Here is a 27425-nt window from a genome sequence, read left to right as displayed (position 1 = left end):
ATGAGTCTCTCTGAGGAACAACACACCAGCCATGGAGCTAAGAGGTGTGTGGTGTGTGTGTGTGTGTGTGTGTGTGTGTGTGTGTGTGTGTGTGTGTGTGTGTTAGTCTTTGTTGAATAGCAAGATGTCTTGTTGTATCTTGTTCATTTCAGACATCATGCTGTAGAGTTTGTCAGGCCAAGATAGTTTTTTTTGATAATTTTGTTACCAGTTGATTTCTAGTTTGAGAAAATTCTCTGTTCTGACGTAGTTTGGATGCTACATGACATTTGTTGATTTGTAAATTGTACTGGTATCATGCCGGGCCATGGCTACTTTTCCAGACACCTAGTAGCCTATAAGTACAGAGACATGGTAGCGGCCGAAACCAGTAAGCTACAAGGAATGTGCTACACATTTACACCACACTGATGTGGGTAGGGCTGAACGATTAACTGCATTTGTGGTTTAATCGCGATATGATGACACACGATTTTCAAACCGCAACTTAAATAAAAACCGCGAAAATTTTGCACACAGTGATTAAAGCAGCATAACGGATCACTTGCTAATCACTAACGAGATGCTAGTGGCTCAAACTAGCGAAATCTCTTGAAATGTTCTTACTTTGACACTATGACCAACCAGTTAGTCAACAACTGTCCTAACACAGTCAAACATCAAGCACAACACAAGACGGCAAATAAGCTACTTACTAGTTCGGCAGACATTAAAAACCAGGCGGCTTCAGGCACACCTACATAACTCGGTCATTGGCCTACGGACCCTGGTATGGCAATGGCACAGAGGCGATTCTCCATATTAAAAGTCATTGTAGTGACCCAATTTTCAAAGCTGTTATTTTAAGGTAAAACTGCTTATCCTAACCCTAACCTTGAAGTACAATTACTGCATAAGGCCAATTTAAAATACTTGACTGTATAAATAACTTACATACACAGTGGCAAAGCCACCGATTTGTTTCTGTAATGAGCAGTTAAATACAAATGTAAAATGTGGGAAAGAATATTACACAGTAAATGTATCTAATATTGTGTCATATTTAAATCATTCAGTACGTTTTGTTGGAGAAAAAAAGAGGATAACATTTTTTTAAAATCGCATATCGAATCGCAATCGCAATATTTTGGGGAAAAATCGCAATTCGATTATTTTCCCAAATCGTTCAGCCCTAGATGTTCCTCTGTCAACAACTGCAAGCCTGCTGGCTCTGAGGCTTAAGTCCCATTTAACCTTGTCATTGCACAAGTGATTAGTTGCGATGACGGCTCCAATATAAGTTATAGCTAGCACATAGAACTTTATATATATTTTCTAATCAATGTATTTATTCCCAGTTGTTTTTGCAATTTCCTTTTACTTTCTTCATGCCTACACTATATATTATCATTCTAGGTTAAGAATACCAATGGAGGCTGTGTTGGAAATCGCTAATCAAACTTTTGTCAGCATTTTGAGTGGAAATTTCATTTGCATTTGTACAGGTGTATTTGTGCACGTCGGGCTGGCCCTCGCAGGGGAACGACAGTTTACAACCGCATTGTTTTATCAATGATAATATCATATTCGAGATGCAACACTTATCTATCCACTCTCGTCAGAATGAGCTGAGCTTTCATTGATAAACCAATGTGGTTGTCTGCCTCTACCGAGGTCCCACGGTTTACTGGTACTCATTCAAACGGGAAGACAAATCAAATAATAGCCTACACCTATGTAGGTCCTCAACATAGCAGATATTTTAATACAGTGAAAGCTATGAATACTGAAAATTGAATGTTATGGTCAAAATAACCGCCGAATGATGAAGTCAGGATGCATAGGCAGGTTGAGTAATTGAGTGATTGGCAGCTGGCTGCTCTGTCCATTCGCGCACCTCACAGTTGCGTATTGATCAGACAAGAAGACACGCTTATCAGCTCGATTACTATTGACCAAAACAGAATGAGGGTTCGGCTGTAGCCAACTTGAAACATACTACTGAGAATATATTCTCTGACATTGCACGTGTGATGAATTGCGCCATGGATGAACGCTTTATTTTTTTGCCTTAGGTGCTTGGGATTTGTCATAGGCGCTCGGGAAAATCGCTTAGGCGCGTGCACGAATTTTCTCCATGCAGGAAAAACCCTGCTGAAGGCAGCAATGCTAATCTCAGCTGAACTGCTACACTGCTGCTAGCAGGGGGTCGTCCGTTGCAAACTCCATGGGCTGGCGACTAGTTGATGGGCTAGTTAAAAAGCCAAAATAATCTAATCTTTGCCACCTTCTCCTGCTGTTCTCTTCTCTCTTGCCTTTTTCTACTTCCACTCTTACTGTATGCTTAAAAGGTATTGTTATGGGTAAAGTTGTCCTGTGCTCAATAAAACTAGGTTGTTGTGACCTTCAAATTGGTTTAACTATAGGGTATTGTATCGTTACATGATCAAATAGAGACTTGACATTGGACAACAATATACAGTCGTGGCCAAAAGTTTTGAGAATGACACAAATATGCATTTTCACAAAGTTTGCTGCTTCAGTGTGTTTAGATATTTTTGTCAGATGTTACTATGGAAGGCTGAAGTATAATTAAAAATATTTAATAAGTGTCACTGGCGGCCCATTCTTGCATAATCAATGCTTGGAGTTTGTCAGAAATAGTTTTTTTTGTTTGTCCACCCGCCTCTTGAGGATTGACCACAAGTTCTCAATGGGATTAAGGTCTGGGGAGTTTCCTGGCCAATGGACCCAAAATATCAATGTTTTGTTCCCCGAGCCACTTAGTTATCACTTTTGCCTTATGGCAAGGTGCTCCATCATGCTGGGAAAGGCATTGTTCATCACCAAACTGTTCCTGGATGGTTGGGAGAAGTGGCTCTCGGAGGATGTTTTGGTCCAGCAAGCGCCAGGACCGTCTCCTAAACATGATTCAGCTGCGGGATTGGGTCACCTCCAGCACAGAGCTTGCTCAGGAATGGCAGCAGGCAGGTGTGAGTGCATCTGCGCGCCCAGTGAGGCGAATACTTTTGGAGGATGGCCTGGTGTCAAGAAGGGCAGCAAAGAAGCCATTCTCTCCAGGAAAAACATCAGGGACAGACTCATATTCTGCAAAAGGTACAGGGATTGAACTGCTAAGGACTGGGGTAAAGTCATTTTCACTGATGAATCCCCTTTCCGATTGTTTGGGGCATCTGCAAATAAGCTTATCCGGAGAAGACAAGGTGAGAGCTACCATCAGTCCTGTGTCAAGCCAACAGTAAAGCATCCTTAGACCCTTCATGTGTGGGGTTGCTCCTCAGCCAAGGGAGTGGGCTCGCTCATAATTTTGCCTAAGAACACAGCCATGAATAAAGAATGGTACCAAAACATCCTCCGAGAGCCACTTCTCCCAACCATCCAGGAACAGTTTGGTGATGAACAATGCCTTTACATTTACATTTTACATTTAGTCATTTAGCAGACGCTTTTGTCCAAAGCGACGTACAAGGGAGAACAATCAAGCTAAGAGCATTAAAAAACCTGGTGTAACAATAAATATTGCTTATAAAACGACATAGAAAGAATAAAAAAGAAGTGCGGGCCTGTTGCTGCTTAAGTGCAGGTTGAGCCAAGGTGCCAGTTTAGGAAGAGAGGTGCTCTTTGAAGCCAAGGTGCCAGTTTAGGAAGAGAGGTGCTCTTTGAAGAGTTGGGTCTTCAAGAGTTTCTTAAAGGTAGGGAGGGACGCTCCTGCTCTGGTAGTGCTAGGCAGGTCGTTCCACCAACGTGGAACTACAACTGAGAATAGTCTGGATTGCCTTGCTTGCACTGGGGGCAGTGCCAGACGACGCTCACTGGATGAGCGCAGCGTCCTGGGTGTGACATTTGCCCTTACAAGAGCATTTAGGTAGGTGGGAGCAGACCCAGTAAGCACTTTGTAGGCAAGCATAAGTGACTTGAATTTGATGCGAGCAGCTACTGGCAGCAGTGGAGCTCAGTGAGTAGCGGGGTGACATGTGCCCTCTTTGGTTGGTTGAACACCAGGCGCGCCGCTGCGTTCTGGATCATCTGTAGTGGTTTTACCACGCATGCCGGCAGGCCCGTTAGGAGGGCGTTGCAGTAGTCGAGGCGGGAACCCACCAAGGTTTGCACCAGGAGCTGGGTGGCATACTGGGTTAGGTACGGCCTGATTTTGCGGATGTTGTAAAGCGCAAAGCGGCATGACCTCGCGACAGAGGCAATGTGGGCTGTGAAGGTTAGTTGGTCGTCAATAATGACCCTGAGGTTTCTTGCTGTTTTGGATGGAGCCAGAGATAAAGAGTCAGTCTTGATGTTGATGTTGTGGTGGATGAACTGTTTGGCTGGGAAGACCATCAGTTCTGTTTTGGCCAGGTTCAGCTGAAGGTGGTGGTTTTTAGGGCCAATAGTTTTCCGCGTCAAAAAAAGCAAATTCCGTGTCACGTTTTTGGTAATTCCGTGATTCCGCGTCAAAAAAATAAAAACAGCCGTATAATGCCTTTCTGCACGTTAACTGTATGAAAAACTCTGTTGATAGTGATGTTGCCTAGCAACGCTGTTTGCTTGCGTGCAGCACCCACAGTTAAGATACTGTCGAGTTCAGTTTGTCGCTAAGTAGTTGACCATACTGTGCCTTATACATTTCCAATGCTTAAATCATCATTGTTCGACCTGTATGTGAGGCATTATGTGCATACTTAATGAAAGTAAGGGTTTTCATGAAGTTGCTTCTGTAATAAATCGTGTATTAAATACCAAATTTTGGGCTACCTGCTCGTGCTATTAGTAGTGATTAGCATGATGCTAAGCGGAGATTTAGCTATGTTCTGTTCTTATGTTGATACGCTGTAATAAAGATGGGTTCAATCCTGTTAAGATTTCGACTGGATGAGATATGAATGAGATCCATGTTGCCTAGTGTAATGTCCACTATTGTATGTATCTAGTAATATTAGTTGTGTAATTGTTATTGTGTAGCATAACTCATGGTAATGTAATTCAGTGCAGTGCTAATTAGACCCCATAAATTAGACTGCTTGGTAACTCAGTGAATAATACGTGCCCTTCTTAGATTGTTGTTTGCCAGCCATCAACACAACAGAAGACTTAACATTTTTAGTTTTTAATGCGATTGGGAAGATGAGCAAATTAACGTGACTACCGTTGAAAAGGGGGGCGTGGCCGGAGCAGAGTTCAGCGCAGACGTGACATTTTCTGACCGCTTTTGTTCTTTAATTAATGTTTGTTCATTGTTGCGATCGTTGTTGTGTTTATTTGAAAGAAATTCAGTCTTACAGGGTAAAATACAGGGGGTTTTGGGCGATTTTGATGCACAAAATTATGTTTCCGTTTGAAAAGTTGCAATTCCGTTTTCAGTGGTCCATTCCGTTTCAGATGGTCCATTCCGCGTATTCCGTCCGTTTTCCGTTTTCTCGGAAAACTATTGGCCCTAGGTTTTTCATCCATGTGGATATATCAGCAAGACAGTCTGAGATCCGTGCCGAAACAGTGTTGTCCTCAGGAGGGAAGGACAGAACCAGTTGAGTATCATCGGCATAACAGTGGTAGGAAAAACCATGGGAGCGGATGATGGGGCCCAGCGAGGTGGTGTAGATGGCAAAGAGAAGTGGCCCCATTACAGACCCCTGGGGCACCCCAGTGGTGAGGTGGTGAGGTACAGATAGATGACCTTGCCATGACACCTTGAATGAGCGCCCAGAGAGGTACGATTCAAACCAGGAGTGCGCCTTGCCTGAGATGCCCATACTTGATAGTATGGACAGAAGAATGCGGTGGTTGACTGTATCAAACGCAGCTGATAGGTCAAGCAGGACAAGAACTGAGGATTGAGCTGCTGCTCTAGCTGTTTTTAAAGCCTCTGTCACAGATAGCAGGGCTGTTTCGGTGGAGTGACCGCTTTTGAATCCAGACTGGTTTGGATCGAGGAGATTGTTTGTTGACAGGAACTCTGTGACCTGTTTGGAGGCTGCCCTCTCAAGTGTTTTAGATAGGAGAGTGAGAAGTGAGACCGGTCGGTAATTTTCCACCTGAGTGGGATCGAGAGACGGCTTTTTGAGCAGCGGCGTCACCCGAGCCACCTTGAATGAAGAAGGAAATGTTGCAGAATTAAAAGAGGCATTAATCACCTGTGTTATTGCCGGTAGGACGGCAGGGGAAATGGCTTGAAGGATGTTGGATGGGATAGGGTCCAGCGGGCATGTAGTTGGACGGCTACCTGCTAGGATTTTGGAGACCTCACTCTCAGTGAGGGGGGTGAAGGAGGGAAAAGATGAGTTATTGATGGTAGCGCCCTTAGGGGGGGAAGACAGTTGGTCGAATTGTTTCCCAATGGCTGCCACTTTCTCTGTGAAGAAGGAAGCAAAGTTATCGGCTGTGAGGTTAGTAGCTGGGGGAGGAGGAGGAGGGTAGAGCAGAGTTTTCCCAGCATGATGGAGCACCTTGCCATAAGGCAAAAGTGATAATTAAGTGGCTCGGGGAACAAAACATTGATATTTTGGGTCCATTGGCCAGGAAACTCCCCAGACCTTTATCCCATTGAGAATTTGTGGTCAATCCTCAAGAGGCGGGTGGACAAACAAAAAAAAACTATTTCTGACAAACTCCAAGCATTGATTATGCAAGAATGGGCCGCCATCAGTCAGGATGTGGCCCAGAAGTTAATTGACAGCATGCCAGGGCGGATTGCAGAGGTCTTGAAAAAAAAGGGTCAAAACTGCACATATTGACTTTTTGCATTAACTTCATGTAATTGCCAATAAAAGCCAGTGACACTTATTAAACATATTTAATTATACTTCAGCCTTCCATAGTAACATCTGACAAAAATATCTAAAGACACTGAAGCAGCAAACTTTGTGAAAATGCATATTTGTGTCATTCTCAAAACTTTTGGCCACGACTGTACAGTACATATTACCCAGCAATAATCATTGCTAATCACAAGAATACCAAAGAAAATAAGAACTTATTAATAGTTTCTATAGTTACGCCTATAGTTACTCCTATAGTTACGCCCCTGAGTGTGGGTGATAAGCAGAGTGCAGCAGTGAGAGGAATGTTCTCCTGATGGAAGTTCTCCTCTTCTTCTCTAGGATGGGGGGATCTAGCTCTAACAGGAGGTCACACTCCCCTACACCCAGCGTTGTGTCCATGAAGAGTGACCAGTCCATGGGTCGACCAATCAGCTTTACAGGAGGAGACTCTACGACTGGACAGTAAGATTATGACTAGCACTTATGCTGTGTGTGTGTGTGTGTGTGTGTGTGTGTGTGTGTTTGTTTGTGTGTAGCAGACAGGAGCAGTGAGAGAAATGTTAACATGATGGGAGGTGTGTGTGTGTGTGTGTGTGTGGCAGACAGGAGCAGTGAGAGAAATGTTCACATGATGGAAATGTCCTCTTCTTCTCTAGGAAGGGGGGATCTAGCTCTACCAGGAGGTCACACTCCCCTACACCCAGCATTGTGTCCATGAAGAGTGACCAGTCCATGGGTCGACCAATCAGCTTTACAGGAGGAGACTCTGCGACTGGACAGTAAGATTATGACTAGTACTTATGCTGTGTGTGTGTGTGTGTGTGTGTGTGTGTGTGTGTGTGTGTGTGTGTGTGAGTGTGAGTGCAGCAGTGAGAGAAATGTTCACATGATGGAAGTTCTCCTCTTCTTCTCTAGGAAGGGGGGATCTAGCTCTAACAGGAGGTCACACTCCCCTACACCCAGCATTGTGTCCATGAAGAGTGACCAGTCCATGGGTCGACCAATCAGCTTTACAGGAGGAGACTCTGCGACTGGACAGTAAGATTATGACTAGTACTTATGCTGTGTGTGTGTGTGTGTGTGTGTGTGTGTGTGTGTGTGTGTGTGTGTGTGTGTGTGGCAGACAGGAGCAGTGAGAGAAATGTTCACATGATGGAAATGTCCTCTTCTTCTCTAGGAAGGGGGGATCTAGCTCTACCAGGAGGTCACACTCCCCTACACCCAGCATTGTGTCCATGAAGAGTGACCAGTCCATGGGTCGACCAATCAGCTTTACAGGAGGAGACTCTGCGACTGGACAGTAAGATTATGACTAGTACTTATGCTGTGTGTGTGTGTGTGTGTGTGTGTGTGTGAGTGTGAGTGCAGCAGTGAGAGGAATGTTCTCCTGATGGAAGTTCTCCTCTTCTTCTCTAGGATGGGGGGATCTAGCTCTAACAGGAGGTCACACTCCCCTACAAACACCTGTGTGTCCATGAAGAGTGACCAGTCCATGGGTCGACCAATCAGCTTTACAGGAGGAGACTCTACGACTGGACAGTAAGATTATGACTAGCACTTATGCTGTGTGTGTGTGTGTGTGTGTGTGTGTGTGTGTGTGTGTGTGTGTGTGTGTGTCTTTGTGTGAGTGAGTGATAAGCAGAGAGGAGAGAGGAATGTTCTCCTGATGGAAGTTCCTCTCTTTTTCTCTAGGGTGGGTCGACCAATCAGCTTTACAGACTCTACGACTGGACAGTAAGATTATGACTAGTAATTATGCTGTATGTGTGTGTGTCTCTGTGTGTGAGTGTGTGTGTTTTTTTGTGTGTGAGTGTGTGTGTGTATGTACGTATGTTTTTGTGTGTGTTGTGAGCAGACAGGAGCAGTGAGGGGAATGTTCTCAAGATGAAATTGTGTGTGTGTGTGTGTGTGTGTGTGTGGGTGTGGGTGTCTGTGTGTGTAATAGACATGAGCAGCGAGAGGACATTTCTCAAGATAAAAGTGTGTGTGTGTTTGTGTGTTTGATTAGCAGACATGAGCATTGAGAGGAATGTTCCCAAGAAGAAAGTGTGTGTTTGTGTGTGTGTGATTAGCAGACATGAGCAGTGAGAGGAATGTTCTCCTAATGGAGGTGTATGTGTGTGTGTGTGTGTGTGTGTTTGTTTGTGTGTGTGTGTGTGTGTGTGTGTGTCTGTGTGTAAAACTCTGTTTATTTGAATGGTCTCTTTACTCCAGTAGCAGCCCATAGGTTGAGTATGAAGTATGAGCGGCATGACTTTTCTCAACGGTTTCTGGCTAATTTGACCATGAGGAACAAAACTAGGGTGCTGTCATTTACTGTAACCCGAGCGAACATTGTGATTTTGCCACGCCCTTTAAGGGCGCGTCCAGCACATATGTATCTCAGCTTCTGAAGGTCATAGACACTTGAATTTGGTCTCAAAATGACCGGAATATGCATGTTAATATATGCACTATGAAGGTTTCTAAGCTCTAAAACCATTACTTAGCCAGAAACCATTGAGAAATGTCATGCCGCTCATACTTCATACTCAACCTATGGGCTGCTACTGGAGTACTTGGTGTACGTGTATGTGTGCGTGAGTGTGTGGGATCTACCTACATCCCAATCACACTGGTCCATCAAATAGTGTGTTTGTGTGTCTATGTAAATCAATCTGTAATTATTTGTTTTTATTTTCACACACAGTTGCCAATTTAGTGCAATAAATATACAAATGCATCAGACCGTCAAGTCTCATCTGCTGGAGACGTTTCAGCAGCTGATTGAGGGCCTACCAAATAAGGGAGATGCCAGACCCCTCCATGAGATCTACACAGAGCTCTACATCACACAGGGGGGAAGAGGAGAGGTCAATGATGAACATGAGGTCAGACAGATCGAGAGAGCATCCTGGAGAGAAGCAGTGCATTGCAGACCAATCAAATGCAGTGACATCTTTACACCCATATCTGGACGACGCAAATCCATCAGAACAGTGCTGACAAAGGGAGTGGCTGGCATTGGAAAAACGGTCTCTGTTCAGAAGTTCATTTTGGATTGGGCTGAAGGAAAAGCCAATCAGGATGTCGACTTCATAGTTCCTCTTCTTTTCCGGGAGCTGAACCTGATGAAGGAAAAGAAACTCAGTTTGGTGGATCTTATTCAGCACTTTATCCCCGGAATAGAAGATCCAACAGTCTTCAGTAGTTCACAGAACAGAGTCATATTTATCTTTGATGGTTTGGATGAGTGTCGACTTCCTCTAGATTTCGACTCCAACCCAAGGTTTTGTGATGTGACACACCCAGCCTCAGTGGACGTGCTGCTGACAAACCTCATCAAGGGGATTCTGCTTCCCTCTGCTCTCCTCTGGATCACCACCCGACCAGCAGCAGCCAATCAGATTCCTGCTGAGTGTGTGGACCAGGTGACAGAAATAAGGGGCTTCAATGACCCACAGAAAGAGGAGTACTTTAGGAAGAGAATCAGTAATGAGAACCTGGCCAGCAGAACCATCACACACCTGAAGTCATCCAGGAGCCTCTACATTATGTGCCACATTCCAATCTTCTGTTGGATTTCAGTCATTGTTGTGGAGAGAACTTCAGATGAATCAGAGACAGTGGACATGCCAAGGACTTTGACTCAGATGTACACACACTTCCTGATCATTCAGACAAGCACCAAAGAGGAAAAGTACTCAGAGAGAAAAGAGACAGACCAAGAGATGATTTTCAAACTGGGAAAACTGGCTTTCCAACAGCTGGAAAAGGGTAATCTGATCTTCTATGAGGAAGACCTGAGAGAGTGTGGCATTGATGTCACAGAAGCATCAGTGTACTCAGGAGTGTGTACTCAGATCTTCAGAGAGGAGGCTGGGCTGTACCAGAGGAAGGTTTTCAGCTTTGTGCATCTGAGCATTCAGGAGTTTCTTGCAGCTTTATATGTGTTCCTCTGCTTCAGCAACAGAGAGAAAAACATGTTTGACCAACAGCAAACCTCTCAGCTCTCTGATCTGTTCAGAGCTGCAACACTTCATGACCTACACAAGACTGCAGTGGATCTGGCCTTACAGAATAAGAACGGACATCTGGACCTTTTCCTCCGTTTCCTCCTGGGCCTCTCACTGGAGTCCAATCAGAATCTCTTAAGACACCATCTGCCCCAGACAAGAAGCCAATCACAGAACTCAGAGGAAACAGTTCAGTATGTCAAACACAAGATCAGAGAACGGAATAAATCCAACAGAAGGATCAACCTGTTCTACTGTCTGAATGAGCTGAATCACCATGCAATAGTGGAGGACATTGACAGGAGCTCAGGAACTTTGTCTGTAGAAATGCTCTTAGGAGGAACGTGGAAAACTAGGAGGTTTCATTTTAAGATTTCAGAGGAGCAGCTGGATGAGTTTGACCTACAGAAGTACATAAAGACACCAGCGAAAGATCTGACTGAACTCCTCAGTCCCGATGATGTTCTTCAGAAGCTGGTTCCAGGGGTCACATCAGCTTTGTAAGTAAACCTGTAATCTGTTCTTGTGTGTGTGTGTGTGGCGGGGGGCGCACAATACCGGTGCCTTAACAATGCCTGAACCGATACTTTAAAAAAAGAAGATACCACAAAACAAGTATTGACGACATTCTAGAAAGGCTTTTTTATGGCCAATTTTTCTTCAAATTGAACAATTTATTAACTGTCTAAGGTATACTATAAATATGAATAAATGCAAAACACTTGGCTTTAAACTAGAGCTTCAAACCTTTTAACTTCAAACTATGAACAATATATTAACTGTTACCAACAGTTTACATTATACTTAAATAAATATAAATAAATAAATAAGCACTGTATTCATGTACTGTAGGCTTCTTGAATTTTATTTTCACTTCTCTCTTTTTCTGCAACTTCATTCCTTGCACTGCGTTCACTATGGGGGTGGCACAAGGGGCCGACAGTCTTCCTTAAAAATTACTGACTATATTTGTTGCTTTATTTTCTACTTTTCCATTATTCCATGAAGCCAAGATAAGAGACTTGGGTTACTTTTTGGACTGAAAAAATGCCTGTTGAAAACGGCTGAAAAGGTAAAAAGAAAGGGAAGAGGAAACATAGCACTGCTATTTCTTTCAAACTGTCCCTCTCTCTTTCTCTCTCATCCCCGTGTGTGTACTGTACGTGAGGATGCTTATGGGTGTGTATATCTGCATTTGTGTAGGCCTATGGAGGCGTGTTGATGTATGGGTGCGTGTGTGTGAGAAAGTTTAATTTTGTGAATGTGGGGAGGGGGTGAGCTGGAGGTGGGCTGGGGGGGTCGACTTCTGTTAATGAAATGTGCGTATGCAGGGTACCAGGGACATTAAGCATGGGAATAATAAACTAGATCTTGTACATTCATTTGTTTAGTAAGGTAATGCATAAGAAGGGGGCAGAAGATGTGTGGGGATGTAACGGTGTGGCTGCCTGTTACCTCAATGGTAATATGTTCTGAGAATAAGATAAACACACTGGACAGCGCGGAGTACGAACACACCCTTTATTTACACACAAACAACATAGACAGGTTTTACCGCAACCAGGGTACTGTTCGGCGACGCTCGCTAAGCGGTTTAGCGAGCTAGATTCCAGGCTAAAAAAAGAGGACGCCCCTTTATCGAGTTCAGCGAAGCAACTTCTGATAATTTACCATAGTAACATATCGCTTTGCACTAACCTGCTCCAGGGCAGGCTAACCAAAGTTTAGCTGGCTAAACTTGCCACACCCACGCCAAAAGGAGGCATCCCATTGACAAGGAGTCATATTATAGTCGGATTAGCGTAGGAAGAGTTCTTTGCGATCGCCAAGAAGATCCATTTTTCCATCATGATGAGTTCTTGTATGAGCGCTACCGATCCACCCGACACAGAATAATTAATTTAGAAGACCTTCTCGAGTCATTTATTGCATACACCACCGTCGAACATTGAATGTCTTCACTTTCTTGCGAGTGGTAGCCTTCATTTTTGTAATGTCGGCGATGCGAAGAACAAAGCACTCATAATTATATGACAATGGTAGCCTATTAGTACAGTTGAGACATTGGTACAGTTGATAAACCCGAAATAACTTTCATGCGCAGCCTGAGACGTGATTTTTAGTTTGCACATGAATACTAACGTTTTCTTTGATCCCAGGAAATTTGAGCACATAACCCATCTCCATTACGAAGATATTGGCGAAAGTTGTTTAAGATCTTGATTTTATCACAATGTTATTAACCATACGTCATCAACAAATGCAACTTACATCATTGCAAACGTATAGTTTTGCAAACGTGTCTAGTTTTTGTGCAGCAGTGAATAAAGTCTACCTCAGTCTACTTCACAGCATATAATTTTAGTAGAAAAGGTGGATGCATGATAAGAAGAGAGAAATACACACAATATATTTTCATTGCTTCAATTTATTGAATTTCTTTTTAATACATTTACATTTAGTCATTTCGCAGACGGTTTTATTCAAAGCTATTTACAAGGAGATGTAAAACTACAATTACTGTGGAGGCGAAGGGGTTCGAACCAGAGATCTGTTGCATGCAATCCATGAGCTCTAACCGCTTCACCAGAGTCACATATTAGACGTTAGAAAATATATTATGTCTTAGACAGCCTATAGACCAGGGGTGGCGAACCCGCGGCTCGCGAGCCGCATGCGGCTCTTTGCCGGCTGACGTGCGGCTCAGCTCCAGCTCGAGTGCTCACTCACTTTTCTCTTGGTGTACAGAATTTTCATATTGTAAAACAAATATCTAAAATGCATATTTTGCACGCAATATATTTGGAAATACAGACAAAAAGCTGCCCGATTTGAATGGGGTATTTATTCATGTATATTTTGTCATCACACGATCTTGAGAGATGTCTTCAAGTAACGTTAATGTTCCAAACATGAAACATTCTAATGTGTGCACCCAGTCTCAGAGAGTTCCTAGCCAGACTAGCAGTAGCTAGAATGCCATGGATCCAGCAAAGCGTAAAGCTAAACGAGAATATGAAGATACGTTCTTGCCTGGGAGGAATTATTTGCGGAGCGAAATGGAAAACCCCTCTGCTTAATATGCCAGACGTCACTGTTGCATTTTAAAGCCTCAAACTTGGTGCGCCGTCTCTCCACACACAATGCAAACATAGCCAAGGAGTTCCTAAAGGCACAGAGATGGGCAGGCACAAGGTACATACTTTGAAACGTCAGTCAGAGAAACAGACTCGGTTTTTGGTAAATTTACTCTGAAGTACTCTGAAACGGTCACGTTGGCATCGTATCAGGTGTCATGCAATATTGCTCGAGCAAAAAAGTAATATGAGGGAGAGTTTGAAAATTGAACAGAGGATATCTGACATTAACTATATATAATCAACAGATGTCTTCAATATGTTTATTTTTGTGCTATATTTTAAATCTACATTCGTTAATTTCTCTTCCTAAAACCCACTAGAGGACACTATTTAAAAGGTTATTTTCAAAAAAGGGTAGGCAGCTGCTGTGATTAAGCTCTTCTCGAGGCATAGTCTGTTCCAATGCTTTGTTTTGATCACAGTCATTGCAGAGAAGGAGGCCTCACATAAATATGTGGAGGGGTAGTAGCTGCTCCTAAGCTTTCTCTCCCAGGTCAGGGTGCTCCTGCTTCACACACACCAATACAACATCTCAGCAAATGTCTTGAATATGTTTATATTTGTGCCATATTTTTAATCTAAATGTGTTAATTTCTCTTCCTAAAACCCACTAGAGGACACTATTTAAAAGGTTATTTAAAAAAAAATCTTATGGGGGAGCATGCCCCCAGACCCCCCTAGTTTTGCTTGGTCACAGGGGAAAAAAATGTTTTATGTAGGGGCTTATCCCCCCCCCCCAAAAGTGGGATCCTAGATTCATGAGGCTCTTCGAAATGGTGTTGGGTTTTGTTGTGGCTCTTTCAGTTGGACTGGTTAGCAACCCCTGGTATAGACAGTTTCTTATATTGCTGTCACAGCCGCGTCAGTGTTGAATTTTGCCATGATTATGGTCTTGAATTCTTCATCGTGTTCATGGTCATATCCTGCCTTAGCGGAGAAATTAAGCTTTTTCTTTGAGTTTAGACTTTTGTATCGGGGAAAAAAATCATGGTTTTAGCCTGGGACAACTTAACTCGACGATTAAGTATCTTAGCGCACGTCGCCAGACAGGCTTGGCCTGTTCTCATTTAGCGAGCTATATTATCTCATGTTGCGAGCTAAATTAATTATCTTAGCTTCAGTTGTACGCCGAACAGGGCCCAGGACTGCATCTGTGAAGGCAAGCACCTTACTGTTACTGAAGAGCATTCCAGTCAACTCGTGGCTGGCGGTGGATTGTGTACTTCCTATACAGGACAAGGTGACCACCCGATTGAAAGTCGGGAAGGAACTTTGAACTCTGGGGGCATGACACGTCAATCTTGCCCACGCCAAGTTGGGGGGTTAAGAGGGGTGTGAGTGTGTGTGTGTGTTAATCAGTGTGGTTCAAAGAATGCTGTGTAATTATATAATATTATTGTCTGTGGGTTTATCCGTATGTGTAGTGGATAAAGAATGAGTCAGAATGTGAATATTTGTTATTAATTGATTTATTGCGATATGTGCGATGGTTCAGGCCGAATGCATAAAATGCCGGCCAGAGTTTGTTCGATTTCTCTTGTTTTCTCTATCATTCAGATATTCATTGCTTTATAAACAGTCTTTTTAAAGTAATACCTTACTGCACTTGCAGTAGGTAAATTCATAGTCTATTCTAAGGAGTAATTTGCTCCACAGTCTTTTTAAAAAGCTTGTAGCCCCGAGAGCTAGTCTTCTAGCTAGCTACCTTAGGTAGCCCTTTTCTTTCACCCACCTTTACATTTTTTGATCATCCACCATGTTGCAACAAATAAATCACCAGCACTTAAATACTATTTTGTCCTGTCCCTGTCTACATTGTGTACAGTTAGTTTCGTTTGCAACCATTGCCTAGCATAGCCTTATCCATTATTCGTGTGCAAGTCGTTAACAGCCACATACAAACACACTCACAAGAACACAACATTGAAATTAGAACTTCATTAACTTCACACACACTGCATCAGCAAACAAACACAACTATGGACAACTTTCTGATTTCTATTTTACACATAAACGTGATGGCGTCCAGTAACAACAAACCACCCTCTCCAAGCATAATAGCTTGGCAAACCCCATTCAATTGCCGAAACACTCATTTTGCCGGGCGCAAATTAAGACGTGTAGAATAATGATAGGAAAGAGTGCAGCTGCTAAACTCAGCGCAATACCTATGTCAAATGACACTGTATCACGTCTAATATCAGAAATCAGTTTGGGTCCTATTTCAAAAAGGACTACAGTTTATTCACCTGAGTTCGGGATCCATTTATCTGCTCAGCAGGCGAGCTGTCAAAAGACATGAAAGAGCAGCTGAAGAGTGACAGTAGACTCAAGCATCTCCCCTCTTTCGTCATACTGGGTAGCAATGATCAGCTTTGCGACATTGCCTTCAAAATGGAAATTCTTTTCGCGTCAACGTATTTGTGCGAGGCTGCTTTTCAAGATTGACTGCACTCAAAACTAAATCCCGCAACGGCGCACAGATTGAGGATATCAAACATTTCCCCAAGATTTGAGGGCCTTTGCAGGGTAAAGCAGGCTCATGTCTCACATTGACAGACCTGTAGTTTTTTTTGTAAAGATCACAAGGCCCATAATAATAACAGATGATAGCAATAATAACACATTGTTATTATTATTATTATTATTATTATGTTTGATAATAATAATAATGCAATAATAATAATAATTGGTCGATAATAATTTATTATAATAATAATAATAAATATAGCTGCAAGTAGCGACGTGGTGGCCAAGCAGGTCAGATGACCCAGAAGAAGCCTTCGATACACTCAGAAGAGGCTTTTGATATACTCAACAGAGGCTGGATTTGAACCGATGAGGCTGCCAACGACAGGACACAAATCACCAACTCACTTTCCTAGTGAGTTTTTCCTGTGGCAATGGTTGTCAAATTTGGACCAAGTTTAAAAAGTTTAAACAGCTGTAATTCAGTCCTATTTTGACAAGTCAAGGTGATTGTGGTCTGAATATAATCTGTGCCAAATTTGGTGAATATTTAATATTCACCAAAAACGTTATATTCATTTATTCAAAATGGCGGACACATCAATTCGGCCACATTCATTTGATTGACTGTAACCAACAAACGGTTGTGAAAATCAATAACTTTTGTGAGGCTTGGTCTGAAGATCATGTGTGGCAATTTTGAAGAAGATTCGACAAGAATTGTAGGAGTATTAGTGAAAAAACGCTTTTACTTAAAATTCAAAATAGTGGAGAATCTATATAACTGGGCAAGATGTCATAGAGTGTGTTGAACTCGTCTTTATCCAGGGAATCCAACGATATCTCATTTTGGGAAATGCAGCATATGGCTCAAAAGTAACGTGTGTAAACTCATCTTCAACTTTGACCCATTGGTGGCGCTAGAAGGTTTTAATGGGAGACGTGAAAAAACGCTTTTACTTAAAATTAAAAATAGTGGAGAATCTATATAACTGGGCAAGATGTCATAGAGTGTGTTGAACTCGTCTTTATCCAGGGAATCCAACGATACCTCATTTTGGGAAATGCAGCATATGGCTCAAAAGTAACGTGTGTAAACTCATCTTCAACTTTGACCCATTGGTGGCGCTAGAAGGTTTTAATGGGAGACGTGAAACTTAGTGAAATTGATGAGGGTATCGGTCCCAAAGAGTGTGCCAAATTCACAACCTTTGACCATGCGGTTCAAAAGTAACGTGTGTAAACACATCTTCAACTTTGACCCCTTGGTGGCGCTAGAGGGTTCGAATGGGAGACATGAAAATTGGTGAATTTGAAGAGGGGACTGGAAAAGTGCCAAATTTGGTGAATATTTGATTTTCACCAAAAACGTTACATTCATTCATTCAAAATGGTGGCCAAATAAATTCAGCCACATGAATTTGATTGACTGTTACTAACAAACGGTTGTGAAAATCAAAACGCCAGATGAAAACCTTTGACAGGCTTGGTCTGAAGATGATGTGTGGGAATTTTGAAGAAGAATCAACAAGAATTGTAGGAGTCGTAGGGAAAAAACCCTTTACCTTTTTTTTGATCCAGGGAATCCAACGATACCTCATTTGGGAAAATGCGGCATATGGTTCAAAATTGACATGTGTAAACACTTCTTCAACTTTGTCCAAGCCGGGCCTGCGTCCGACATCCATTAAAATATTTTGCCCGACCCGAGCCCGACGGAGTCAATGTCTCAAATGTTCATACTTATGACACATTTACGTACGTTTTCTTATGAACAGCCTGCCTTACAAATATGGACTGATCAATGACTTATTGCGCTGATGTGTCCGAGCCTGAGTATAATTTCTAAATATTTGGCCGAACCCGGCCCAGCCCATCAGGTTCCGACTGGCCCAGGTCGGATATCCAATCTATAGTTTGTGTCTGTCTGTTGCATGCTGTTAAGGGATACATATACTGAGGAGTGTGTGTGTATGTGTGAGATTGTCATGAGTGAACTATTGTGTGTGCATTGCAATGCAATTGATGTTTGTCTGTCAGTGTGTGTGTGTATGGTCCAAAGTATTGTGTGTTTGTCTCACACACGTGCAGGAATGAAGTATATGTGTGTGCATGCTTGTGTAATTTGTACCTGTGAGTCCCTACTGCAAACTGGATGCACTAATGTGAGTGTTAACACACAACAACAGAGCTATATAGGTAGAGAGGTACGTAATAATGCAATAATGTAAGAGTGTAATAATCGGATGTGATGTGTCATTATGTTTCTTTCCAGGCTGTGGGGTTGTTCCCTCACAGAGAAGAGCTGTTCTGCTTTAGCATCAGCTGCCAGCTCAACATCCTGCAATTTGAAGGAGCTGAACCTGACTAACAATAAGTTTCAAGATGCAGGAGTTCAGCATCTCTCAGACCTCCTCAAAAATCCCGATTGCAAACTGGAGAAATTAGTGTGAGTTTTAATCCACTACAACAGAGCTGTTTGTGTGTGATGTTTATATATATACAGCCGCGGAAAAAATTAAGAGACCACTTCAAAATTATCAGTTTCTCTGGTTTTACTATTTATTGGTATGTGTTAAAGTAAAATGTACATTTTAGTTTTATTCTATAACCTACTGGCAACATTCCTACCAAATTTCAAATAAAAATATTGTCATTTAGATCATTTATTTGCAGAAAAATGACAATTGGTCAAAATAGCAAAAATGATGCAGTGTCTTCAGATCTCGAATAATGCAAAGAAAACAAGCTCATATTCATTTTTAAACTACACAATACTAATGCTTACACTTAGGAAGAGTTCAGAAATCAATATTTGGTGGAATAACCTTGATTTAAAATCACAACTTTCATGTGTCTTGGCATGCTCTCCACCAGTCTTTCACATTGCCGTTGGGTGACTTTATGCTACTCCTGGCGCAAGAATTCAAGCAGCTCTGCTTCTTTTCATGGCTTGTGACCATCCATCTTCCTCTTGATCACATTTCAGAGGTTTTTTATGGGATTCAGGTCTCGAAATTGGGCTGGCCATGACAGGGTCCTGATCTGGTGGTACTCCATCCACACCTTTACTGGCCTGGCTGTGTGGCATGGAGCATTGCCCTGCTGGAAAAAACACTTCTCAGAGTTGGGGAACATTGTCAGAGCTAAAGGAAGCAAGTTTTTCTTCCGGGACAACGTTGTACTTTGCCTGGCTGAGGTTTGTAAAAGACCATAAGGATTGAAAAAGCGGACTGGAGGTTCTTCTAAGTTCGTCTTCTCTGATGAGTCCGATTTCACAGTAGGTGCAAGACTCTCTGGCTTGTAGGCCTCTCCAGGTCTCCGTCTAACCATCAGACGACCATGTGTTGGGCAAAGCTGAAAATTGGACTCATCAGAGAAGACGAACTAGAAGACCCTCCAGTCCGCTTTTTTCAATCCTTATGGTCTTTTACAAACCTCAGCCAGGCAAAGTACAACGTTGTCCCGGAAGAAAAACTTGCTTCCTTTAGCTCTGACAATGTTCCCCAACTCTGAGAAATGTTTTTTACAGCAGGGCAATGCTCCATGCCACACAGCCAGGCCAGTAAAGGTGTGGATGGAGTACCACCAGATCAGGACCCTGTCATGGCCAGCCCAATTTCGAGACCTGAATCCCATAACAAACCTCTGAAATGTGATCAAGAGGAAGATGGATGGTCACAAGCCATGAAAAGAAGCAGAGCTGCTTGAATTCTTGTGCCAGGAGTAGCATAAAGTCACCCAACGGCAATGTGAAAGACTGGTGGAGAGCATGCCAAGACACATGAAAGTTGTGATTTTAAATTAAGGTTATTCCACCAAATATTGATTTCTGAACTCTTCCTAAGTGTAAGCATTAGTATTGTGTAGTTTAAAAATGAATATGAGCTTGTTTTCTTTGCATTATTCGAGATCTGAAGACACTGCATCTTTTTTGCTATTTTGACCAATTGTCATTTTTCTGCAAATAAATGATCTAAATGACAATATTTTTACTTGAAATTTGGTAGGAATGTTGCCAGTAGGTTATAGAATAAAACAAAAATGTACATTTTACTTTAACACATACCAATAAATAGTAAAACCAGAGAAACTGATCATTTTGAAGTGGTCTCTTAATTTTTCCGCGGCTGTATATATATACAGTACCAGTCAAAAGTTTGGACAAGTTTTTTCTTTACTTTTATCATTTTCTACATGGTAGATAACACCTTTGTTTTGTACATCATTCCATATGTGTTAAAAAAAAAATAAAGGTGTGTCCAAACTTTTGACTGGTGCTGTGTATATATATATATATGTATGTATATGTGTGTGTGTGTGTGTGTGTCAGAGGTTCCGCTAGAGAAAAATGTTGCCGGTCAAAATGACCGGCAGAGTTTTCATTTTCCGGACATTTTAACACTCTAAGGTCCAAGGCCTTTTAGACTTTTCTAAGTTGTCTGACAAGCCTTGATGTTTTTGTACATTTTGCTTAACGCAAAACATTGATGCACAAATGGAATATATGATTCTATTCTAGAAGACCTCAGCAATAATATCATGTAAGTAAAAGGAATGTAGTAAAAAAAAGTTTAATTTAAATCAAATGTAAACATACCCTTGGAAAAACCTTGTTTCAGAGGTGCTCAGACTAGGTACAAAAACACATTGTAAAGATTTATTCACAAGACTTTTTATTTCTGAGCCTTGTAAACATAGGTGTTGGCTAAACACATGTTAGTTTAGCATTCAGAAAGTATGTCTTGTTTCACTACCACATATTTATAATTTCAGAGTGTCCTGTGCCATTCCTAAATCTGTGCCCCTACAAATGCATATTGATGAGTTGGTGTGAACAAACCTGTGACACCTCTCGCAAAGACAAAGGCCATATCCTAATGGCCCTAGAATGTCTTTGTGACCCAAAACCCCCGGAGTGAATCTTGCCACACCATGAACCAATGGAGATCACTGAATCACCATCCCCTTATCATATGAATAGCTGTCATTTGCTAATGGGTGGGTCCTTAGCAGCAGAAACCCCACTCAGATACTAGAAAGTGCAACACATCAGTTCTATTCCCCTGACAAAGTGCTTATTTATTTTAAAATTTTGAACTGTATATATTATAAAAGAAAAGGGTTCAATGTTTCCGTGGTTGTTCTTTTTATGTCTCTAAGACGAAAACTCGCGGAGCTTAAAACATTTTTTGACCAAAAAATAAAAATATCCCGGACGAGGGATATAGACCTTAGACAGTTAATGATAAGCCGGTCAAAGATCTATTTCTGCTTCTAAATTAGCCTATTGAAGAAAACTGATGGCATGCGTAGCTTAAAAAATTACAAAAACAGGCTGTTTAGAATGCAACAATTTGCCTAAGTTTACAATGGGAAAAAAACATAAATGTCTGATGCGCGTTTTTCAAAATCTCTGTCTGCAATACCGCTCTCGGCCTCTACGCTCTCACGCACGGGCATAGACAGTAGAATGAAATGAATCGCGTTCAGAGTCAGACGCAACACTGCAGGTATTACAGGTTCATCCCCGTCAGACGGTTACCCTCATCAGTTGCGTTTAGCCTCTGAAAAAAGCTTTTAAGGCTTGTCTGCTTGGCCATGTTTGATCGTTCTCACTCATTTCGCTCCTTGTTTGCAACCGACGGTTTGCTATTTAAAATGCAGCATACTTGTTGTTTAATAACTTTCAAACGTCAGAATAGCCTGTTCCTTTAAAACAGTGTTTCTCAAACTTTTTCAGACCAAGGACCACTTAGCCAATAAAAAAAAAAACTCGCGGACCATCTAACTAAATAGAAAATCCCTGGAACAACATGCCTACACAGACCTGGTGCCAGACAATTGTTAGCGGCACATGAATTTCACCGGTGGGCTCTCCTTGTTTTACGTAGGCTACCGGTAGGCTGGTTATAGATATGACAACACGCAAGACAAAGCATCTGGAACCCTGCTCCATGCTTGACTTGGTTATGTTACAAACTATAGTTCGTTCACAGCCTCATACTCCCATCACACACTCAGACAGGCCAATGTATCACAAAACACAACGATGTGCATATACCGACCACAGTAATTCAGTACTACCAACAGAAGGCTAGCCCACTGGAATTAATACATGCATCCTAGTAGACATCATTTCGGAATTAAGAGCTGTCATTATCCAACGTCACACAACACAGAATATAGTTATCATCTTGTTGTCTCCGCAGCGGGAGAAAAAAAACGCAGTTTGAATTCAGCTCCGCGGCGGCATAATAAGGCTGAAACATCTCGTTGTTTTACCTTCTCCTTGTCTGTGCATGTCAGAGGCTTTATCATTTCATTTTCTTTTCATAGTCCCTGTCTTAAGCCACCAATCCATGACCTTGTTAATAGATTAGGCAACTGGATGTGTTCTCTTCGTTCTGAGTTGTATGTTAGAAATGTCGCAATAATTTGCTTTTGGCCGTCGCGGACCATTATGGGGCACTGGCGGACCACACTTTGAGAATGACTGCTTTAAAACATAATAAGGGCAGTGCACGTTTGCTTTATAGGCCTAAATATTAGGATTGTTGTCAAATTCAGATTGTGTTTGAGGGACGGGATTTTTAAGAAATTTCAATCAGACATTTTGACCGGTGAGATGTAATATTTTCGGTCATTTCATTTTTTTTTCGGACAAAGTCCGGTAATTACCGGACACCGGAAACGCTGGTGTGTGTGTGTGTGTGTGTGTGTGTGTTGAATTCCCACTGCAAACTGGATACACTAGTCTGAGTGTTAGCACACTACAACATACCTGTTTGTGTGTGTGATGATATATATACACTCCAAATTTTACTTAAATCAGCATCTCTATGTGTATGGCAGCCATTTCAGTGGCTGTTAAATTCCAATACAGGCACATCTGATTCTATTTAACTCTCCAAGGACTGAGGCCTGTTAGACTTTTTTTTTTAGTGTAACATGCCTTGATGTTTTTGTATATTTCCTGTAACTAAAAACATTGACACACACATGGCATGTATGTATAAGATTGAGCTTTGAGGAGAATGCGCATGCGCAACTCGAGAGGTTAGTGCTCCTGGTCACGTAGGGCTTAATTGATCTAAAAAGAAACATTTGTACAAAGACAAGTGCATTTATATAATGGTAGTTAAATACAAGTGCATTTATATAATGGTAGTTAAATAGCATAGTAAAACCTACTGTTGATCCCGATAAGACCCAAGATGAAGTTAATAACTGTTAACAACCAACAAGTGCAAGAGCTGTGCAGATGCACACGAGATCCCAAACCGGAGAAATGCCTGCCACGAGCGCAAGATTCAACAACTTGTAAAGTAAACTTGACAAGCTTCTGGAGCTACAAACAGCGACAAGCAAACTCAAGTCATCCTTGACGAAGAGAGTGGACTCGATCGATAACAAACTCGAGATGCTGAGTGGAGAATCACACAAACACTCCACCTAACTAAGCACACAGAAGGAACTCATTGATTAGCTGCAAAACAACCTTGGATAGCTATACCGACGTGGGCTAGCACCCAGCAGGTTCAACCATGTCGGGCAGGTATTCCAGGCAGATTCCAGACGAAAAACAGCACCTGGTCCTCCAGGTTGGGCGTGGGGTCAACAACCCCACCCTGTAAAAAGACATACTGTTACGGAAACTTCTATGAATACTACTTCCACAGACCTCGCAGTAGACTCGAGCCAACCAATTTGGCACTTTGACCGCCCCTGATGAAAGCCTCCAGCAGGAGCGCAATAGGTAGCCTACTGGGGCCAAAAACTACCATCCGCTGGGGTGTATGGAATATCCGCACTATGTTCGAGACATCCAAAACAGCCCAAGTCATGAATGAATTGAGAAGATGCAGGCTGGACATCCTGGGAATAAATAATATTGATTTCTGAGCTCTTCTTAAGTTAAAACATTAGTATTGTGTTGTTTTTAAATAAATATGAACTTGCTTGCTTTGCATTATTCGAGATCTGAAAACACTGCATCATTTTTTGGTTATTTTGACTAGTTTTAATTTTCTGCAAATAAATGCTCTAAATGACAATACTTTTATTTAACATTTGGAAGAAATGTTGGCAGTAGTTTATAGAATAAAACTAGAATATTCATTTTACTCAAACACATACCAATTAATAGAAAATCCAGAGAATCTGATCCTTTTGAAGTGTTCTCTTCATTTTTTTCCAGAGCTGTATATATACATTAGATTGAGTTTTAACACACAACAATAGAGTTGTGTGTGTGTGTTTGTGTGTGTGTGTGTGTGTGTGTGTGTGTGTATGTATGTGTGTGTGTGTGTGTGTGTGTCTGTTATAGGTAGAGGTGTGTGAGTGTATATATGTAATAATGTATTATTGTTTACACACTACAAAATAAATGTTTCTGTGTTTGTGTTGTATGTGAGTGTAATAATCAAATTTGTCATTATGTTTATCCCAGACTGGGTGGTTGTTCACTCACAGAGAAGAGCTGTGCTGCTTTAGCATCAGCCGCCAGATCGACCTCCTGCAGTTTAAAGGAGCTGAACCTGAGAGACAATAATCTTCATGATGCAGGAGGTCAACATCTCTCAGACCTCCTCAAGAATCCCCACTGCAAACTGGAGAAACTAGTGTGAGTGTTAACAAACTTCAACAGGGCTCTGTGTGTTTGTGTTATATAGGTAGAGGTTTTTGAGTGTAATAATCAGGTGTGTCCTTATGTTTCTCCAAGTCTGTATAAGTGTTTCCTCACAGAGAAGACCTGTGCTGCTTTAGCATCAGCTGCCAGATCAACCTCCTGCAGTTTGAAGGAGTTGAAACTAAGTCGTAATGAGCTTCATGATGCAGGATTTCAGCATCTCTCAGACCTCCTCAAGAATCCCCACTGCAAACTGGAGAAACTAGTGTGAGTGTTAAGACACAACAACAGAGCTGTGTGTGTGATTGTGTGAGTGTGTGTTTGTGAAATCCCCACTGCAAACTGGAGACACTAGTGTATGTTTGTTAAAACCCCACCGCAAAATGAAGAAACTAGCATGAGCAAGGATGGCCCTAGCACATTTGGCACAGAATTGCAACTTTAGGCTGTTTTGCCCTGTCTGTAAGACTGCATATCTTTCACATAAACACAACAACGATCAAAACGATGAACAAACATTCATTGAAGAAAAAAATCACTAAGAAAATGTCACGCCTGTGCTGAAATAAGCTCCGGCCGCGCCCCTCTGTTCAACTGTTTAATGGAGTCACACACACCTCAACGTCATCTTCCCAATCCCCTGCAAATAATGTTTTCTTAGGCTTCTAAAAGTGAATCTAAAATTACATTAAAAAAGTAGGTATTGTCATTATTTGTTAAATGTAGCTATTGTGTAGTTATTAAGCAATTTGGTGTATTTGGACAGCCTGACATACTTGTTTTATTCCAAGATGCATAGCTCTTGATTAGCTCTATGATGTCTAATTAAACTGGCTAGCTCGCTCCACCAAAGCTAGCGTTGTTATGGTTACTCAAATTTGTATTTCATGATGATTTCATGTTGTTATTGTTACTCAAATTTGTATTTCATGTATTTCATGAGTGTTTAAACACTACAACAGAGCTATGTGTGTGTCTGTTGTTATGTGTTTTCACTATATACAGTGTGTATATTTTACCATTAGACAGTCTCAAACTCAAATGTATCTTTTCAACAGTTTCTATTGTCCAAACAAACAAAAATATTTTGACAAATTGTCATGCAACCATAACATAATCCAGACTACAAAATATACCATTGTCAAGTGTCCGTTTCGATAGCATGTTTTCCGCGGCTGCGAAAATTATGTCCATTCAAAGAAAAAGCACATTCTACTCAGCTGAAATCGGTATGTTAGACTGTTGTGTAAAAAGGCTCTCACGGTCTGTATGTGTGTAATAAAAACCTGTGGCTAAGAACCGCCGCAGGTTCCGTGTGACTCAAAGGCCTGTCGCCAGAACGCTGAATTTCTCAGCATCTCTCCCTAGCATGTGGCCAAAACACTGACCGTCCCCATTTCCCAAAACACGTCTTCAAGACACGTTTTATTTTAATGTTACTTCCGGACATGTTTTATCCCCTTCCGAGTTCGTGCCATCACCTCCAAACCTAAGAACCCAATGACCTTGCATGAAGCCTCTAAATGCATCAAACTGAAAGTTTAATTAAACAGTGTCTTAACTAACACGCATAGATTACATGATTAAATAACATAAACAAACTGAAATCTGAAAATAAATATACAAATCAAGTACAAATAAAATATAAATGCTTGTGCATCCCACTGTGTTGTATAGGTAGAGATATGTGGGTGTAATAATCAAATGTGTCTTTATGTTTCTCCCAGGCTGGATAAGTGTTTCCTCACAGAAAAGAGCTGTGCTGAATTAGCATCAGCGTTCAGATCAACCTCCTGCAGTTTGAAGGAGCTGAACCTGAGTAATAATAAGCTTCATGATGCAGGAGTTCAGCATCTCTCAGACCTCCTCAAGAATCCCCACTTCAAACTGGAGAAACTAGAGTGAGTTTTAACAATACAGCAAAGCTGTATGTTTGTGTGCCGTAGAGGTATGTGAGTCTAATAATCAGATGTGTCATTATGTTTCTCCCAGGCTGTATATGTGTTTCCTCACAGAGAAGAGCTGTGCTGCTTTAGCAATAGCTGCCAGATCAACATCCTGCAATTTGAAGTTGCTGAATCTGGGTGACAATAAGCTTCGCGATGCAGGAATTCAACATTTCTCAGACCTCCTCAATAATACCCAGTGCAAACTGGAGACACTATGGTGAGTGTAAACACACAACAACATAGCTGTGTGTGTATGTTTTATAGGTAAAAATATGTGAGTGTAATAATCAAATGTTTCATTGTGTTTCCTCAGTTTGCATGGTTGTTCCCTCACAGAGAAGAGCTGTACTGCTTTAGCATCAGCTGCAAGATCAACCTCCTGCAGTTTGAAGGAGCTGAACCTAAGTAACAATAATCTTCACGATGCAGGATTTCAGCATCTCTCAGACCTCTTCAAGAATCCACACTGCAAACTGGAGAAACTGAAGTGA

At 41.7% G+C, this 27425-nt stretch overlaps 1 protein-coding gene across 1 annotated transcript; it reads left to right on the top strand.

Annotated features, from left to right (window-relative positions):
* On the top strand, positions 1-27425 carry LOC308370852 (protein NLRC3-like; the record flags this gene model as incomplete). The annotated part of the gene is made up of 12 exons (XM_080845574.1): positions 1-44; positions 7089-7211; positions 7665-7787; positions 7927-8049; positions 8166-8288; positions 9439-11244; positions 18629-18802; positions 24806-24979; positions 25079-25252; positions 26713-26886; positions 26978-27151; positions 27248-27425. The coding sequence occupies 12 exons, from the start codon at positions 1-3 to the stop codon at positions 27423-27425; spliced, it is 3390 nt and encodes a 1129-aa protein (XP_080701700.1).

This window comes from Sprattus sprattus (assembly GCF_963457725.1).
Source record: "Sprattus sprattus genome assembly, chromosome: 1".
NCBI classification, from domain to species: domain Eukaryota; kingdom Metazoa; phylum Chordata; class Actinopteri; order Clupeiformes; family Clupeidae; genus Sprattus; species Sprattus sprattus.
The sequence above is the reverse complement of the archived record's forward strand: the minus strand, read 5'-3'. Positions and strand labels throughout refer to the sequence as shown.